Source organism: Hakea prostrata, chromosome 2 (assembly GCF_041222555.1).
Source record: "Hakea prostrata isolate BN-2017 chromosome 2, UWA_Hpros_2, whole genome shotgun sequence".
In the NCBI taxonomy this organism is placed as follows: Eukaryota; Viridiplantae; Streptophyta; class Magnoliopsida; order Proteales; family Proteaceae; genus Hakea; species Hakea prostrata.
Window position 1 is genome coordinate 693,085 of NC_142601.1, and position 19,928 is coordinate 713,012.

General features: G+C 39.1%; 1 protein-coding gene and 1 non-coding gene across 2 annotated transcripts in view; both read right to left on the reverse strand.

Moving 5' to 3' along the window:
* Positions 1–17,116, reverse strand: part of LOC149023161 (U-box domain-containing protein 33-like) — a 28,243-nt gene extending 11,127 nt beyond the window's left edge. The window contains exons 1-2 of the mRNA XM_089143716.1: positions 16,084–17,116; positions 15,482–15,600 (exon numbers count right to left, since the gene is read on the reverse strand). Coding sequence (XP_088999842.1) covers positions 15,482–15,600; positions 16,084–16,384 — 420 coding nt within the window. The 5' untranslated portion in view covers positions 16,385–17,116. The remainder of the gene's footprint in view (positions 1–15,481; positions 15,601–16,083) is intronic.
* LOC149023162 (small nucleolar RNA R71) lies at positions 3,093–3,199 on the reverse strand. The gene has a single exon (XR_016171872.1). It is a non-coding gene; the product is annotated as a small nucleolar RNA R71 (small nucleolar RNA).
* Positions 17,117–19,928: the final 2,812 nt, after the last annotated feature.

The window sequence follows — 19,928 nt, forward strand, 5'->3', positions numbered from 1 at the left end:
CTATTAAATATGCCCTCTGGCATTTGGAAGAATACCTGTGCATTTATATTCACTCAGTCAACCAGCTACCCTGGGACTCCCGAGAGCACAATATGTTGTTATGGCAGAAAATGATTGCAGCCCCCCATTTTTTCATGATTGTCTTAACGTCAAGCAAGCAACGATTAAGTTCCACAAGTAGTGAAACAAGATTATCCTTTTCAGGGGTTAGAAAGGTGGAACATTTTTTCATGATTGTCTTTAGATCCAGCAAGGAGGGATCAAGTTCCACAAGTAGTGTAACAAGATTTTCTTTTTCAGGGGTTAGAAAGGTGAAATTGTAGGATAATGTTAGCCTGAACATGATGAAATGTAGTTGACAGTGGTGGATCCCTCCCCTCCTCATCCAGTTCCCAACCTCCGGCAACCTGCTCTCCCCCTGCCTATCACTTCTCCTTCCCCCACCCCTCCTGCTCCATGGACCTCTCTGTTTTCTTCACTTTCCAATCCCTCTAGAGCTGGGATCCCAATGCGTTTCATCCCCCTTGCTGTTGAAGATGGCCACCTCATTGCTTTCTGTCCCGATGGAGTTCTCGACATTCAAACTTCCAATCTGGGTCGGAACTCCCTTCTAATGCTAACTGCTTTGCTACTTTGTTAGCGGATGACTCCCCTGCTACCCTACCCTCCCTTATATCACCTCCAGCCACCCCTGCTACTAACGCTGCAACGAGCTCCCTTCTCCTCTCGCTATCGCTATCGGTCTCGTCCCAACCCCTCCCTCTCTTCTTCTCCTTGGTTCAATTCAGCCCCTTCCCCTTCTGTCGTTTCTCCTTCTGCCTTTTTGGATCCCCCTTCTCTCCGGCCAGTATTCCCCTACCGCCACTGGCAGCAATCTGGCAGCTTGGCCTCCATGTCCCCTGTTCTCTCTCATCATGTCACTTTCCTTGTCCCCCCCCCCCCCTTTCTCACTGACCTTGTGGCACCTGTGATAACTCTATGAAATAGAATTAATTCTAGTAATTTTATACTTGAGATAGCTTGATTTAAGAGTATTTTATCTTTGTTTTAGTGTTAATTGTTATTAAATTTCGTTTTAGCGAGTCTTAGTGTTTTAAATTTTGTAAAGGTCTTTTATGTCATTCATGCATGAATTTCTCTTGAATTAATGGATGGAATTGATCAGCCCTCTTTCTCTTGGTCTTGTAGGAAAAGAATCATAAATGAAGATATGACATGAAACGTAGAAGAGGAACAAAGAACATGTCTTCTCAATTTGATGTAAAGATGCCGCAGCATTATGTAGCAAAATATTCCCAGATTGAACTCAAGTAGTACCACCTAGTGAAATGACTGTAAAGGGGTTAACTAATTAGACATTCTTCTTGTCACCACGTGAAGGATCTCAGCCCTTGATACCAGAGGAAAGGTTCTAATCCTACAGCCCATTTTCTACCCTATCATTTGAGGAAAGTTTGGGAAAATGAGAAGGGAGGCGGATGAGTGATAAGAGGACAGCAAGAGGAAGAAACAAAGGAGGACCGGAGAGAAGAAAAAGCTGAGCTCATGCATGAAGAAGACCTGCTGGAGATTAGGAAGCTAGAGCAGTGTGGAAGCATCTCCGAGTTTTCTATTTGGTTTTATAATTCTTAATTCTTCATATTCTAGTTGAACTGTATTAATAACTGCATATATTTCTCTGCCTTTGAACTTTAATATGAGCTAAGCTCTTATTGTGTTGGGATGATAAGAGTACCCGAACTTGTGATTTAAGCTGTAATTATCCCGTTTTCTGTAGCTCTGCTGTAGCACAGTCTATTATCAATGTATTCAGCATGTTAGTTTATGAGTAATTTCATTTATTGACTGATCATCCGTGAGTGAATGCTATGGTTTTAGTTAATTGAAAAGTTAATTAGACCTAGATAAATGTTAAATGGCGTGAGTTAGCTTAATCCTTATTTGGGTTTAGCTAATTAGTGGGTGGGGTAGAAATACTCACCTACCTCATGTAATCAATATTGGAACTCTGGCGTAATATGCATCCTCAATTCAATTCTCCATAGGAATATGAGGTTTTGAAATAGGATGTTAATGCATATGTGGATTGGAAGATACCCGTATGCAATTGTGTTCCAGGTTCTTTGATATACCTTGTGCTGCAGCGTTGCTGTAGTTTTGACAGTCAAATTCAGGGGAGGGGAAATTGATTCCCAACATTCTTACCATTTATTATAGTTCCTTCTATTGCATATTTTTCATTTACTATATTTAGTTTAATTAGTTCCTTAATCACAAAGTACTTTTGTTAATCTTGTTTAAATTATCCTTTCTTTTACATTGATAGTTAACGATAAAATTCTTCATGGGATCGATACTCTACTTATTATTTACTACTTGATTGCGACATGTGCACTTGCATAGCATTTTTTTAGACACAAACAAACAAGTTTTTGGCGCCGGGGAATTTTGTCATTGATAATCGGTGTAGAAGTAATTTCTAGTTTATTTACAACATTTCTTTACTTTGATATTAGTTTTCTTTTATTCTTAGGTGCTTTGACCCTTGTATGAATAAGTAGCCTCATCAAGAGTTGATACCCTTTGACTTAGAAATCAAAAGGACATTTCAAGCTAAAAGAAGGGAGCAGCGAGGTTTAGTAGTAGTTCAAACAATGGTTGAAGCAGCAAGAAATGGGGTGAATAATAATGAGAATAATTTGGCAGGTGAAGGTGATGACAGAGATAGGGCCATTAGAACTTATGTTGTACCAATGTTGCATGAGCTGAATCCAAGCATAATAAGGCTAGAAATCCAAGCACTACATTTTAAACTTAAGCCTGTGATGTTCCAAGTACTCCAAACTGTGGGACAATTTAGTGGGATGCCAACAGAAGATCCTCACCTCCATCTTAGACTCTTTATGGAGGTGAGTGATTCTTTCAAGATACCTGGAGCAACTGAAGAAGCCTTGAGACTTAAATTATTCCCGTATTCGTTGAGGGATAGTGCAAGAGCATGGTTGAACTCTTTACTTCCACAGTTCGTAGCCACATGGAATGATTTAGTAGAGAAGTTCTTGATGAAGTACTTCCCTCCAACAAAGAATGCCAAGCTCAGGAATGATATCACTGGTTTTCAACAATTGGATGGTGAATCTTTGCATAAGGCGTGGGAAAGATTTAAGGAGCTCTTGCATAAATGTCCTCACCATGGAATTCCTCATTGGATTCAAATGGAGACGTTCTACAATGGTCAATGGTTTAAATGGACAAACTCGTTCCATAGTGGATGCTTCAGCGAATGGGACTATATTGGCTAAGTCTTACAATGAAGCTTATGAGATTTTGGAGAGAATGGCCAACAACAACTACCAATGGCCAGCTGAGAGACCAGCTGTAAATAAGAGAGTAGTATGGATTTATGAGTTGGATGCAATGACAGCCTTAACAGCACAAGCGTCCTCCTTAACTAGTGTGCTAAAATCAGTGAACCTTGTTGCAGCTGTACAAACACAACAAAATACAGTAATCTCTTGCACATATTGTGGAGGGGAGCATTTCTTTGATAGTTGTCCATCCAACCTAGAATCTGCCTACTATGTTGGTAATTTCAACAAAGCCAATAACCCATATTCCAACACCTATAATCCTGGTTGGAGGTAGCACCCTAATTTTTCTTGGAATGCTCAAGGAAAAAAATGTTGGTCCATCTTCCATCCCAACTCGACCTCATCATCTTCCAAGTGCTCAACAGCAAGTGAAGACTCAGCCTATGGAACCCTCTTCATCAATAAAGATTCTATTAAAGGAGTATATGGCAAAGAACTATGCAATTATTCAAAGTCAAGCATCTTCATTGAGGAATCTGGAGAATCAAGTAGGACAACTAGCTAGTGATTTAAGCAATCGACCTCAAGGATCATTGCCAAGTGACACAGAAAATCCTAGGCGTGAAGGCAAAGAGCATTGTAAAGTATTTACATTAAGAAGTGGAAAACCTCTAGAGCAACCTCACTCAAAGTCTAGCCAATAGAAGAAGCCTATTTCTATCCAAGAAAAAAGGGAGAAGGAAGATACGGTTACTATTCAAAAGGAACACACTGTTTTGAAAAACAGAGTTCTGAACAGAATGCCACAGCATCACTGCAACAAAGTTTCCCAAAAAAACAGAGTATTAACCCACCACCTTTTCTTCAAAGATTTCATAAGCAGCAGTAAGACCATCAATTTAAGAAATTCTTAGATGTTTTGAAGCAGCTGCATATTAATATACAATTGGTAGAAGCACTTGAATAAATGTCAAATTACGTGAAATTCATGAAAGACGTCCTTTCAAAGAAAAAGAGATTTGGAGAGTTTGAAACAGTGGCAATGACATAAGAGAGTAGTGCCTTCTTGCTGAACAAGCTCCCTCCAAATCTAAAAGATCTTGGAAGTTTCACCATCCCTTGTGCTATTGGAGATAATTATATTGGGAGAGCTCTCTGTGATCTTGGAGCAAGCATTAACCTTATGCCAATGTCAATTCCAAGAAGCTTGGTGTTGGAGAAGCAAGACCAACTACAGTAACACTACAGTTGATCTTTAGCTCATCCTGAAGGAAAAATTGAAGATGTGTTGGTAAGAGTAGATAAATTCATCTTCCCTGCTAACTTCATTGTTCTTGATTTTGAAGCCGATAAAGATGTGCCCATTATTCTTGGAAGACCCTTCTTGGCGACGAGGAAGACATTGATTGATGTACATAATGGAGAATTGACTATGAGGGTAAATGGAGAGCAAGTCACTTTCAATGTTCTCAAGGCAATGAAATCTCCAAATGCGATATAGCAATGTTCAAATGTAGATGCCATTGAAGAGTTGGTTCTAAAAGAGTTTAAGAAAGAGTGCATTAAAGACTAAAGCTTTTATTGGCATCAGAAATTGAACAAGTAAATGATGAAGCAAATAGATACATGGCTTGGTTAGAGGCAAGACCAGCTGAGGCATTTAGAGGGAGTCAATTTGAGCCTCTTGGATTATCTGAATTTGAAACTAAATCCCCTAAACCATCGATTGAAGAGCCACCTATGTTAGAATTGAAACTTCTTCCAAAACACCTTCAGTATGCCTATTTGGGTGAAGCCAAGACTCTCCCTGTTATCATTTCTGCAGTGCTAACAGAGAAGCAAGAGGATATGCTACTTAAAGTGCTGAAGAAATACAACAAAGCATTAGGATGGACCATATCAGATATTAAGGGAACCAGCCCATCAATATGCATGCATAAAATTCTGCTGGAGGATTGCTGTAATAATTTTGTGGAGCAGCAAAGGAAGCTAAATCCAATAATGAAGGAAGTGGTAAAAAAGGAAATCATTAAATGGCTAGATGCTGGGGTAGTATATCCAATTTCAGATAGCAAGTGGGTGAACCCAATGCAATGTGTCCCCAAGAAAGGAGGAATGACGGTTGTGGAGAATGATAACAAGGAGCTGATACCTACAAGGATAGTGAGTGGGTGGAAAATATGTATGGACTATAGAAAGGTCAACAAAGCTAAAAGAAAATATCATTTCCCTCTTCCCTTCATTGATCAGATGCTTGATAGATTGGCTGGAAAGGAGTATTATTACTTCTTAGATGGATACTCAAGTTACAATCAAATAGCCATTGCTCCTGAAGATCAACATTAGACCACTTTTACTTGCCCTTATGGCACATTTGCCTTTAAAAGAATGCCATTTGGTATATGTAATGCCCCCGCCACTTTCCAACGGTGTATGATGGCTATTTTCATTGATATGGTGGAAAAATTTGTCGAGGTGTTTATAGATGATTTTTCTGTTTTTGGAGAAACATATGTTGAATGCCTCACTAACTTGTCAAAAGTTTTAAAGAGATGTGAGAAAACCAACATAGTCCTCAACTGGGAAAAATGTCATTTTATGGTTAAAGAAGAGATTGTTCTTCGGCATAAGGTTTCCAAACATGGTCTAGAAGTTGATAAAGCCAAAGTTGCTATAATAGAAAAATTGTCACCGCCATCAAATGTAAAAGGGATAAAAAGTTTTCTTGGCCATGCTGGGTTTTATAGAAGGTTCATAAAAGACTTTTCTCAAATAACTAAACTATTGTGTAGCTTGCTTGAAAAGGAGAGTCAGTTCAGCTTTGATGAAGCATGTATGACAACATTTTTAGAGTTGAAGAAGAGGCTAATCTCCACACCAATCATTGTGGCACCAGATTGGTCCATTTCTTTTGAGGTCATGTGCGATGCCAATGATTGGGCTGTAGGAGCAATTTTGGGACAGCGCAAGAATAAGGTATTCCATTCAATCTATTATGCTAGTCAAACTTTATCGGGAGCACAATTAAATTATACTGTCATTGAAAAAGAACTCTTGGTAGTTGTGTTTGCATTTGACAAGTTTAGGGCTTATCTAGTGGGAGAAAAGGTTATTGTGTTCACAGATCATTCAACTATAAAATTTTTGGTACAAAAGAAGGATGCTAAACCAAGGCTAATTAGATGGATCCTATTGCTTCAAGAGTTCAATTTGGAGATAAAAGATAGAAAGGGGATTGAGAATCAAGTGGCTGACCATCTTTCTCGTTTGGAAAATCCAAACCAAGAGGCTGAATTCAAAATTAGAGAAATTTTCCCTGATGTACAACTCTTTGCTACCTCCCTTTCATAAACACCTTGATATGCTGATTTTGCTAATTATTTGGCCAGCGGACTTTTACCTCCTAGAATGAATACCCAACAAAAGAATAAATTCTTACATGAGGTTAAAAGGTACTTCTGGGATGAACCATTCTTATTCAAGCAATGTGCAGATCAGATGTTGAGGCATTGTATCCCTGAGGTAGAAATAGAGGACGTGTTGAGGCAATGTCATGATATCATGGTGGACATTACCAAGGTGATAAGACTGCTGCAAAGGTCTTGCAATCAGGGTTTTATTGGCCAAGTATGTTCAAAGATGCCCATCAATTTATTCAAAAATGTGACAGATGCCAAAGAGTGGGAAACATCTCCAAAAGGAATGAAATGCCTTTAACTAATATCTTGGAAGTAGATTTGTTTGATGTTTGGGGAATTGATTTCATGGGGCCTTTTATTCCTTCATATGGCAATCTATACATTCTAGTAGCAGTGGACTATGTGTCCAAGTGGGTGGAGGCTGTTGCTTGTCCAACCAATGATGCCAAAGTGGTTATTCAATTCATGAAGAAGAACATCTTCACTAGATTTGGTACATCAAGAGCTATAATCAGTGATGAAGGTTCACATTTTTGTAATAAGTATTTTGGAGCTTTATTGTCTAAGTATGGGATTCGTCATAAGGTTGCCTCAAGCTATCATCCCCAAACAAATGGACAAGTTGAAGTTACTAATAGGCAGATCAAGTTGATTTTGGAGAAAACAGTTTGCCTACAAGGAAGGATAGGTCTATAAGGTTGGATGACTCCCTTTGGGCTTACCGAACTGCTTGCATAACTCCCTTTGGAATGTCACCACATCAACTAGTGTTTGGAAATGCTTGCCATCTACCCTTGGAACTAGAGTATAAAGCATATTGGGCAATCAAGGAACTCAATTTTGAATCTACTTTAGCTGGTGAAAAGAGAATGTTACAGCTCAATCAACTTGATGAATTCAGACTTCAAGCATATAAGAATGACAAGCTCTATAAGGAGAAAATTAAAAAATGGCATGATTGAAAAATTTTGAATAGGGTATTTGAACCAGGCCAGCAAGTTTTACTGTTCAACTCAAGGCTTAAACTATCCCTAGGGAAGCTGAAATCTAGATGGTCAAGCCCATTTAAAGTAGTGACTGTTTTTCCACATAGAGCAGTGGAGTTGTAAAAAGGAAGCTCTAACAAGCGATTTCTGGTGAATGGGCAGCAGAGCAAGCATTATTGGGGCATAACAAATCCTCAATCATCCTTCAAGATGCATAAAAAGGGAGGCAACCCTTCTTTTTTTTTTGTTATGTTGTTGGTCATTAATCAAGTAGTTGTTTAATAAGTTAATGGATAGTTTACAATTTTGTCTTAATTTTAACTTGATAGTAAAAAAATGAAAGATGACTAGATAACATGTATTTTGACTTGCAGGGAGTGTGGGGAACACACAAGAGGATGAGTGGGTGTTTTGCAACTTTTAGCAGTAGCGTAAACTGCTGAACAGAGCATTTGTCATTTGCCTAGGAAAATTCACTATTTGCTACAGCAAAGATACAGCAAAGTTTGTTTTAAAGTTACAGGAATGTATTCTCTGACCGATGTTATAGCCATGCTGCAGCAACGCCACAGCAGGGACCAACCGCTTCAACCCGACCCGATTTTCTCTTTAACCCAGCCAAACCATGACTCCCACACCTCTAAACCACTCCCAACCCAATGCAACCCCATACTGACCCAAACCCATTTTAAACCACAAAAACACCCAACCACTAAACCAACCCATTTGAAGCCAAACCCCACCACAAACCCAAACCTAAACAAACTTCTCTTCAGCCTCTGCATCTTCTCTTTCATCTTCTTCTCTTCTCCGCCACGACGCTGCCCCCGCCTGAGCACCACTGAATCCCCTCGCCCACCACTCTTCAGCATTCTTCCCCCGTATTGCCTACACAACCCAACACCTAAACTCCTACAACATTTCCACTCTGTTTTCCTACTCTGCTGGTGGTCTTTGCCGCAACGGTGTTCCATTCCAATGTCAATTTTTCTGTGCTTGGGCTACTCGAGTTGCAATACAGCATAGCTACAAAACAAAACAACCTCTCGATCTACTTGGTGCCGACACCGGGGCCACAGACCCTGATGATGCAGAGAATATGTAGCTGGTTCAGGGAAGTCTTGTTTTGCTACTTATTCTTATTTGTTTTTCCCTTCTTTTCTAGCTGTGAAGCCACTGGTAACTTTAGGTTTGGGGGTAAGCTTTGCATGTTGCAATGTGCATGTGTCATCTAGTCATCTTTATTTTATATGTGGTCTTAGTTTCTTAATTTTTTTTTTGTTTACTTTAAGTGCAGCATATGTAGTTCTATTTGTTGATTTGTGAGTAGCATTCTAGCATTCTAGAGTTAGTTTTTGTTTTATTTTTTTATCGTATGGTTGTTCTATTCTGTTGTTGTTTCTGCTGTTCAATGCTGCAAAAATGTTAGTAGATGTTTTGTGTATATAGAGTGCATTTCTATATGTGATGAAAAAAAAAATGTGGTCAATCTAGGTTGTTATGTGATTTGGATGGTAATTAGTTGATAAGAATGTTAGTGCCTCTTAATCTGACTTTGGTGGGAGATCTTAGCACAACTCTGCTATAATGATCTGATGTCGTCATTTACTCATATTTGTGATGTCCTATTATTGAGCACCAAGTGATGCTTTGAGCCTTGGAGAACCTGGGAAAAGTTGGATCAATGTGAGAGTTTAGGATTTCAGAATTGGTTGAATGAGAACCTTGAGACTGATATATTAGGGGTCTCAATTTGGGTATGTAACTGAAAATATGACTTGTTCCAAAAATTATGTACATTGTGTGTAGTGGCAGAGGTTTGACCCCCTCCCTTCCCCCAAAAGAATAATGCTCTGCTATTTTGGGCTGCCTAGTAACCAAGAGTACGCATGTAACCCAAGTTTACTTTTGCATCAAACAGTGGCCCAGACTATGAGCATCCAAAAAAAAAGAAAGAAAGAAAGAAAGAAAGAAAGAAATAAGAATAATGCTCCGTTGATTTGGGCTGCCTAGTAATCAGGAGTCTGCATGTAACCTATGTTCACTTTTGCGTCAGACAGTGGCCCGAACTATAAGCATGCAAGTGCACTTTTGTTTGTGATCTTGTTAAGTAATCGGGTACATTCATCACAAATGTTAGTATTCGCGTAAAAAGGCAGGAATGACAATAAAGAAGAAGAAGAAGAAAAGAAAAAAAGATAGTTCATAGAGATAAAGTTTGGGGGTCAAACGCTCAAAATATTGTAAAATGGGTTTTTGGGGGTGTAAAAGGATATGGGTCCCTAATTAGTGGAGAGGTAATCATTTGGTCAACTTATGAGATCAATAAACTAAACTTGATGACCATAATTCAATTGGACTAGGGTAATCAGGGGCAAGATCCTTAACTTTCACACACACACTTGAGGGCATCCTTATGAGTAAAGTATGACATCTAAGTGTTATTTGCAAGAAGTGTTGAATCTGAAAATTAGAAAAAGATTTAGAGGCAATTTCAGTCTAACTTCTATCCTATTGTATGACTAAGCTAGGTTGTTGTCTTTTCTTTTCTTTTCTTTTGGTCTTTTAGTATTTTCCTTTGCATTTTAGTTTGTGCTTTTTCTTTTTATCGCTCGAGGTCAAGCAATATCTTAAGTTTGGGGGTGTGATAACTCTATGAAATAGAGTTAATTCTAGTAATTTTATACTAGAGATAGCTTGATTTAAGAGTATTTTATATTTGTTTAGTGTAAATTGTTATTAAATTTCGTTTAAGCGGGTCTTAGTGTTTTAAATTTGTAAAGGTCTTTTATGTCATTCATGTATGAATTTCTCTTGAATTAATGGATGGAATTGATCAGCCCTCTTTTTCTTGGTCTTGTAGGAAAAGAATCATAAAGGAAGATATGACATGAAACATAAAAGAGGAACAAAGAACATGTCTTCTCAGTTTGCTGAAAAGATGCTGCAGCATTACGTAGCAAAATATTCCCAGATTGAACTCACGTAGTACCACCTAATGAAATGACTATAAAGGGGTTAACTAATTAGACATTCTTCTTGTCACCACGTGAAGGATCTTAGCCATTGATGCCAGAGGAGAGGTTCTAATCCTACAGCCCATTTTCTACCCTATCATTTGAGGAAAGTTTGGGAAAATGAGAAGGGAGGCGGATGAGTGATAAGAGGACAATAAGCAAGAAACAAAGGGGGACCGGAGAGAAGAAAAAGATGAGCTCATGCATAAAGAAGACCTGCTAGAGATAGGAAGCTGGAGCAGTGTGGAAGCATCTTCGAGTTTTCTATTTGGTTTTATAATTCTTAATTCTTTATATTCTAGTTGAACTGTGTTAATGATTGCACATATTTCTTTGCTTTTGAACTTTAATATGAGCTAAGCTCTTATTGTATAAAGATGATAAGAGTACCCGAACCTATGATTTGAGCTGTAATTATCCAGTTTTCTGTAGCTCTGCTATAGCACAGTCTATTATCAATGTATTCAACATGTTAGTTTATGAGTAATTTCATTTATTGACTGATCATCCGTGAGTGAATGTTATGGTTTTAGTTAATTAAAAAGTTAATTAGACCTAGATAAATGTTAAATGGTGTGAGTTAGCTTAATCCTTATTTGGGGTTTAGCTAATTAGTGAGTGGGGTAGAAATACTCACCTGCCTCACGTAACCAATATTGGAACTCTGGCGTAATATGCATCCTCAGTTCAATTCTCCATAGGAATATGAGGGTTTTGAAATAGGATGTTAATGCATATGTAGATTGGAAAATACCCGTATGCAATTGTGTTCCAGGTTCCTTGATATACCTTGTGCTGCAGCGTTGCTGTAGTTTTGACAGTGAAATTCAAGGGAGGGGAAATTGATTCCCAACATTCTTACCATTTATTATAGTTCCTTCTATTGCATATTTTTCATTTAGTATCTTTAGTTTAATTTACCTATCCTTTGTTTATTTAGTTCATTAATCACAAAGTACTTTTGTTAATATTGTTTCAATTAGCCTTTATTTTACATTGATAGTTAACGGTAAAATTCTTCGTGGGATCGATATTCTACTTATTATTTACTACTTGATTGTGACACGTGCACTTGCGAAGCATATTTTTAGACGGCTCAATCTCAGTAGTATTCCCACCCGCAACAAGCCTGTCTCCTCTGCCTTGCTACCCACCTGCTATTACCCCTTCCGTGCTTTCCTCTTTTGCTTCCCTCATCTCTTCTATTCTCCTTCTCAAGTTCTCTCGCCCTTGTGTTCTCTCACTCCTACCATGGTCCCCACTAGGCCCACCCTTCCCATTTTCCCCTCTCCTCTCTCTCCTTTCGGCTCAACAGGCCTCCCGCTACCTCTTCCTTCTCCCTCTTACCCCGATCTGGGATGGGCCTAGCTCTACCTTCATCTAGGCCAACCCTTCTTTCTCTATCCGTTCCTGCTAGGCCGATCACTCTTCCTCCCCTTCCCTCCCCCTTAGGTCTTCTGATGGGCCCTTACTTGCTCCCCAATCTAGGCCTCTCTATTCCTCTGTCTCCCTGGAACCTAGCCCCTATGCCCCTACTGAGCTTTCTCTTCCCCTTCCCTAGAAACTCCTCTAGATCCCATTTCGGTGGTTGAATGTGAGCCTGGGGGCTCTTTTGATAGTAAGACCCCTTCTCTGCCTCTTCGGGAACGTTGGAGAAGTTCGCGCTCAACAAAAGGTTGCCACTCCCTCACTAAAGATTACTTAATTGAACTCCCTTCTTCGAGGAAAAAGAAGTAAAAAAATAGGAAGTGGCCGCACCTGTGTCCATATCGGTTTGTTCTTGGCCCTTGAGGCCTAGTTAGTTTTTTCCTCCTTTTGTTTGGCCTTGTTGACCTTCATAGGGCTCACCTTCTATTTTTCCAATTGTACCCCTCCCTCCCCCTTTTCTTTCCTTTTGGTAATGAATTTTTTATTCATCCACAAAAAAGAAGAAGTTGAAATTGCTAGTTTTGATGAAAAAAGTTTTTTCTTCAATTTCTCCAAATTATCTTTAGTCCACCACCAGCACCTTGCCGCCACCCCCCCCCCCACCTGTAGAGAAGATCAACAAGACATTTTTGAACATGAACAACCTTGCAAAGTCTAATAGAGAAGAGCAGAGAAGAAAGTCAAGAGGAAGAAGAAGAGAAGAAATTGAAAGATTAGAGAGTGTGAGACTTCACACGATGTGAGGAACTCCAAGAATAGTTTGAGAGCTGTAAGAGGTAGGGGAAGGGGATAGGGGCGTTGTGGGGGCCTAAGGAAGCTGCTGCCAAGGTGCTGCAGCAAGGGGAAGGGGGTTTAGGGTCTTGTGCAGGTAGGGAAGGGCTGGGGGTGGGGTGCGATGGGTGTGGGAGGTGAGGGAAGGGGCTGGGGTCTGCTGTACTTACTTGTAAGCTGTTGTAGTTCTGAATACTGTTGGTGACTGGAAGATGAATGCTAGAACTTGAAGAATGGTGCTGATCTTTGAAGAAGAAGCTTGACTCTAAATCCACCATGGCCCCCTCAACAGGAACCACGTCCTCAACTCAATTAATCTTGTTCAAATAGTCAAACTTAAGAAACATACACAAATAGAATAGGCTTATTATAGCCCATTAAAAGACTCTAAAACTAAGTGGGTTTCCTTTACAGATTAGGATCCCATTACAATTAATCTCAACTGTCCAAAGAATTAATTAAAGATGTAATGGAATCTCCTTGAAAATAGACTCCCCCTAAGACTTAAATATTGAAGGAACTCTTCTTGTAAATAAAGACTGATAAGAGTCTCTCTTTAAAGAAGAATCCCAAAGACTTAAAAACTTATCTATAACTCAAACTAGACTCCTAACTGACCAAGACTCCTCTAAAAATTTAAAAAGAACATTCTCAAAATTTAATAATTAGGGCTGGGATGGATCAAACTACCCCTCTTGGAGTGTTCGGCCAGCCTGGGTGTGCCACTTTGAAGTGGCCTTGTGCCCACTCCAGGGGTTCGGCCCAGGGTAGAATTCTGGTTCTCATCAGAGGTCAAAGGTTAAAAACGATGGAAGGTTTTGATTGGGTAATCGCAAGATGAAGGAGAGAATCACCAGCCAGGCAGGGACGAAGGGACTTGTCGTTTGTCATCTCCTCTCTTCTCCACTTCTTTCTTTTTTCGAAAGAACAGCGAGAGTGGTTTCGTGAGATGTGTTAAATTGATCTGGACCAGTTAGGTTCAGAATTGTGATTCAATCCAATTAATGGATTCAATTTGGTTCTTTTCACTTAAGTGGAGAATTCTCTACATGCTTATTTGAATGTCCCAGATTAAAGCTTGCCTCCAGGTACAATCCCAATGATGGGTAGCACAGGCTGCACAAGCCTTTTGGCCGGACAGGATCACGATCCCTTTTTGTCTTACTGGAATATCATCAAAAGATTCTAATAAAGCCCACATGAAGAATTTGATTGGACCTTTTTAAAGGCTGAAGATCTTTTATTTGTTTCTATTTTACAGAGTCCTAGTTATTATAAAAGTAGTTTCTATTTTAGTATCATGCAAGTTGCTGATTTCTAGCTGCAACTCTTAGATCTCAGACACAGAATTTTTTAATCGATTATCAGAAGTTTTGTGTTGAGTTTATTCTCTTCTCTCTTGTATAAGTGATAAGAAGGGTTAGTGCCTCACTGATGAAAGCCAAACACCTAGAGTTGAGGAACCTAGCTGAGAGACCTGAACCACCTTTATCCATTTGCTTTCTATTTTCCTATACCTACTGTCCTCTTGCTGGAACCATTCCACTGCTGAGTGTTTGTTTCTGGCGATCCTCCCAATCAATGAGGTCTTGCTGGTGTTCTCAGAGTTCTAATAGCTGAAGCCTTCTATCTGAACCAATCAATTTCCATAACATAGGGTCCAACCATAGGTTCACATTCATAATTGTGAATGGTCTTAGGTTACTAATTGCCGCCCTTGTTTGTGGCCTTGTGGGTAGCCATACGGTACTAGTACTTGTAATACTGTGATCTTGTGTTAAAAGTAATCACATTTTTTGTATTACGTTTTATTCCCAGCATAGAACGAGAATCTGGTTCATTGTGAAACCAGGTAACTTCTTGTCTTGCACAAATGGGTACTCAATATTAAGCAACCACGAATCAGCATTCACTTCAGTATATAGTTGTCTACTCTCTTATAGTATTGCAAACCTGATGCACCAGCCAAATATGCTATTTGCAAATTTTGGTGGCCAGGTTACTCTGGTCAAGATGATCATTTATCCGACAGACTTTGGTATTCAGGTCAAGATTACACATCAGATGTATAAATTTGCCTGAGAACAAGCTTGCTAACAATAAGGTCGTGCTCATTATCCAGTGATTAGGAAAATGGAATGCTTTATCTAACACATGAGAAACTGACTATTGTCCATCCACTAGTGTAACAAGCAAATGATCCATTGCACTAGTCAAATATAGCCTCTCTTCACACTCAAACAACCTTCTTCATCAATTATGAGTGCCAGCACATCATTCAAACAGCAAGGCAGTTGATGAGGATGGATCTGAGGATAACCATTAGTAAATTATCCTAGTGTGATGGTAAACTCCCTAAGATTTCTTCTTCTCAAACTCAGCAGCCAGATGAAAAGGTTGTAAAGAGAAATACCTTTATGGAAATTATGTCATATTTACCAAAAATGAAACTGCAATCAAAAGGGGTTTCCTCTTCTTTTTTTTTTTTTTTTTTTTTGGGGGGGGGGGGGGGGGGTTTGGTTTGTGGAATTATTGAAAGAGAAGATCACCTGGGCTTTCCGGCAAACTGTCAAGTAATTCAATAGAAGTTTTCTTGTCTGTTCCATCTCCTCTTTCCGATGCGCGGACACCATTTCCTCATTTGCTTGACTTGCAGGCAGCTTTCCTACTATAGGGAACCAAATAAATAAAGTAATTACAGTCAAATTGCCATTAAAAAGTAAAGGAAATTACTTGATCATGGAGCGTATACCGAAGAGTTAGGAAGAACACCAACTTACAAGGGGCATTCGAATGTATAACACAGTAGCTCAAAACAATTAGACACAAACCAAGCCATATGAAAAAGGAAGTGGCATACAGGTCAAGTTGTAGAGGAGGATTTGGAGAAGTGAAATAAAAAATCAGAGTAACAATAAAGCGCAATTAGATGAACCCTCAAAAGGAGATAATAAAAGGGAAATTAGAAAAATCATTTCAGAAATTCAAAGCAATCAACAAACAAAATCCTCTATCACAGCAACCATTTAATTCCAGATATGATGGAGAAAACTCACTCATCATACACCAAAGAAAAACACGTTACCGTTGAATTTTAAAAAATTAGGAGATACAAATGAGAGAGGGAAGAAGAAGAGGAAGACGAACTTACAGAGGGTGGGAATGGTGGTAGAAGGTTGATGGACATGAAGAAGAACGATCTCTCGGCTTCCAAACGTCCGGAAGCAGAAATGAAGCAAAGGAAGTGTTCTGTCAACCTTCCCAACTGCAACTGTAACAGTATCACCAACTTCTTCCTTAGATTCCGGCAGTCGTGGAATCAGAGCACGATCGTAATTATGATGAAGATCGGGAGGAGACCCGTGTGAGGAAAGGGAAGTCGTCGGAGAATAGAAGCCGGAGAAGTAACTCCCGGCTAGTTGGGGAGGAGGGGTCGGTGTCAAAAGCTCCATCTTCCTGTCCGGAAATCCAAAAACTGAAGACTCCGTTTGATTCTGATTCTGATTCGATTCGGTTCGGTTCTCCCTTCCTCTGAATTTGGATCCTGGAGTCTAAGGGCTACTACTCTTAATATTTGAAATACTCATAAAATGTTCCTTCATCGACGAGATTCTCCTTCTCCATCTCCATCTCCATCTCCATCACTTTCGCTGCCGAAAAAAAAACTATCAAGGTCGTGCTAAGGGCATCTTATGACAGATCCCAAACTCCCCATCGTTGTCGGACAAATTCAATTCTCCAATTCTTAGGTAGGTCAACAAAAGATGCAGTTTTGCTTCACCGGTCATTACGGTGGAGGAAAAAAAATTCCCCTGAATCAAAAATCATATTTTATGTATCATTCTTCCTTTTTATCTTTCGAATCAATCAATCAATCACTGGGGAGTTGAACAACCCACACTGAAACAGTTCCAGAAGACGGGAAAAAAGAAAAAAGATTCATAAAATGTTAAAAGTCGCCGAAACGCACAGCACAGTGCAATTTGAGAAATGAGAACTGACGTTGTGATGACTCAAATCAAGACTCCCAATGACTAAAGAAAGAAAGAATCTTCCTCTCTCCCTCTTCTCTCGCAGATGAGAATTCCATTGATGCACCACGCCCTTCCTTCCCATTCGCCAAAGACGAACGTGCAGGCAACCATCTGATGAAATGAAATTCCCCAACACGGCGGCCACTGCGGGGACGGGGACAGCTGACGTTGGCACTCACATCTCACCGTAAATTTATGGGATTTTTAAAATTCCCGGGTCGGAGCATGGGGTTGGCATCACCCGAAGTCGTTTAATTCACATTCCACGGTTAAATCCCTGCTTTCAACGTGCTTTTAGCACAGTAATCATAGTTTCCTTTCAATGACTGCGGATTGTCTCCCCTGATAGGGGCTCCACAGGTTAGGTGTTGGGATTTTTTTTATTTTTAATATTTTTTTATTTTTTATTTGTGGGTTTCACATAAATTATGGTTGTAAAGTTGTTAGGGCCGTCAAGAGAGATGATCCACACTCGCTATCAACGTGGTTTCAGCATAGTAATGACAGTTTTCTTTCCTTTATATTGATAGTCAGTCAAAAGAGATTCAATCATGTATCGGATCACCTAGCAAGGAGGGCCAAGTCACTTTCAGGCATGACTAGTTGGCCTTTATCCATTCCCTAGCTTCAGAATCTTTGTAATTCTGTTTCCTCTGACTTTGCCTTAATAAATTCGTCTAGTTTACCAAAAAAAATAAAATTCAAAAGAGATTATAGGTTCAAACCTTTGTCATTAGTGTTATACCTTTTCTAGTTGAAAAAAGTAAATAAATAAACTTGCCCACTTATGAGTCCAGATCGGCTCCTCCAATGGCTATTGACCACAAATTATAGGGGCCTATAAGGTTAGGGTGATGAAATTAATTTTTTTAATATTTTATTATTTTTTACTCACATATTTTGTCTCATCTAGTCTTGGTGTGAGCTTAGAATTTTCATTCTCGGAGGATGACAGAGACGGAACACCATTATGTGTTGTGCACAACATTGCACATATATATCATATAAAATGCTAAGAGAACAAAGGAACTAAAAGGGTATTTTGGACTTTTTAAATTTAAAGTTAAACTTTTAATCTCAGTCTTTTATTTGGTATAAAGAGTACATTGTTGTATACAACAGAGAGATGTGCACCGTAGATGATTTTTTTTTCGACGAAAACTGCTCTATAGCCTATACCCTACAATGGATTATAATTTTTAAGTTAGATATTTGATTTTATTAGGTCTCAGGACCATGATCCCTACCTAGGGTGGAATTGTTCCCAGCTCTCAATACACTAAATTTGGTTTATCCAAAAAATAATAATAATAATAATAGAGCCTTACATTTATTCTTACATAATTGTTTTTGGTTGTTGTGGAGAACTCATCTCCCGAACACCCCCTCTCGGGAGGAGCATACACCCTCATTCGGGGCAGGAAAGTCCTCTTAGGAGGATTCTGAAAAACCCTTATGGAGTATAGCGCATACCCACTCGGGACATGAGTCTTCTGCAGGCTCGGGATGAATGGTGTTCTCTCAGGAGAGACACATAAAACCTCCTCGGGAGAAAGCATATTAGCCCTCTTGGGATGAAGTACATTAACCCTTCAAGGAACATGTTCTGAATAAACTCAAGAATCCCACTTGGACTAAGTCCAAGAGTAACGTTGCAGATGGCCAAGTGAAAATATATATATATAGAAACTACTTTTCCACCACAAAAAGAAACATAAAAACTACTTCTTAGGAGAGAATAGAACTCTTACAGTGTAATTTCAACGCCTCCCTGACCAAACAAAACATAATAAAACTTGAAAAGGAAAGTGAAGGCGAAAATAAAAAGAAGAAAATGAAAACGAAAACAATCGCCAACCACAGGCGACCCATGGATTGAGTATTTGTATCCTATCGCATTGTGTCAAAATCATATAACAATCCCAACAATCAATTGCAGGATTACCAATGGTAGAGGACGTGAATTTGACATGGGGACATGGTGGGTCTTTCTACCTGCGAAGATAAAGGACTATGCTCCCGTCACACCTGTTTACCACATGTTTTAGTTGTGAATATTGTGATTATGAAAAACAAAATATTACTCTCATTCAATAAGATTACAATAATTGAAACACCATTTTTTTGTATCCTATCACAGTGTATCAATATCAAAACGTATCACAATCCTAACTGTTTATCACAGGGAATTGCAAGATTTTATAGATGATGTGTATCTAATATGGGAACATGGTGGGTCTTTGTTCATATGAGGATAAAAGACCATGCTCTTCTCACATCCCTCCACCGTATGTTTAGAAGCGAATGAAAAATCACATGGGACCCACCTAGTTAGAAGATAAAAACCCGAACATATCTTGCAATAGAAATGATTTAAATTCACCTCTAATATATTATTTTTAAAAAATAATAATAATATCGAAATTGTCTTTTGAAATGCTTAGCAATTTCTTACCCAAAAAAATGCCAGAACAATTTGCTCAAAATAATAAAAGTTTAAATTGACCCACTTTTCCGACAGAAAAGGGCAAAAGGGCCCTGCGTTGTTTTCTTGCACTCCATGGGTAATTTTGCTTGGGTCATAGGCATTTACATCAAGTCGAAATTTCGAACCGTTAGATCTGTTAGATCTGAAATTCCATTCTGCGGACGCATAATATTTGGTTTGACGCAGGACCCAAGCAAAGTCCCTACAAGGAAACCAATAGTTGCATGAATAGAGGTGGACGGTGGGCCCCTTGGTAGGATTAATTGTGTCCAAAAACGCGTGAGGAAAAGGAACAATGGGGGCCACATGTGTCGCTTGTCGTTTCTGATGATTTTAGTTTTTCTTTCGTTTTCTTCAATTTCTCATGGCCAATGTGGTTGCATTCGATGTTCCACTCACTCGCATGAAAGGGAAAAATGTCCTTTAAATGCAAAAAACCTTCTTTTCTAGAAAAACTTGGAAAATATAGGAATT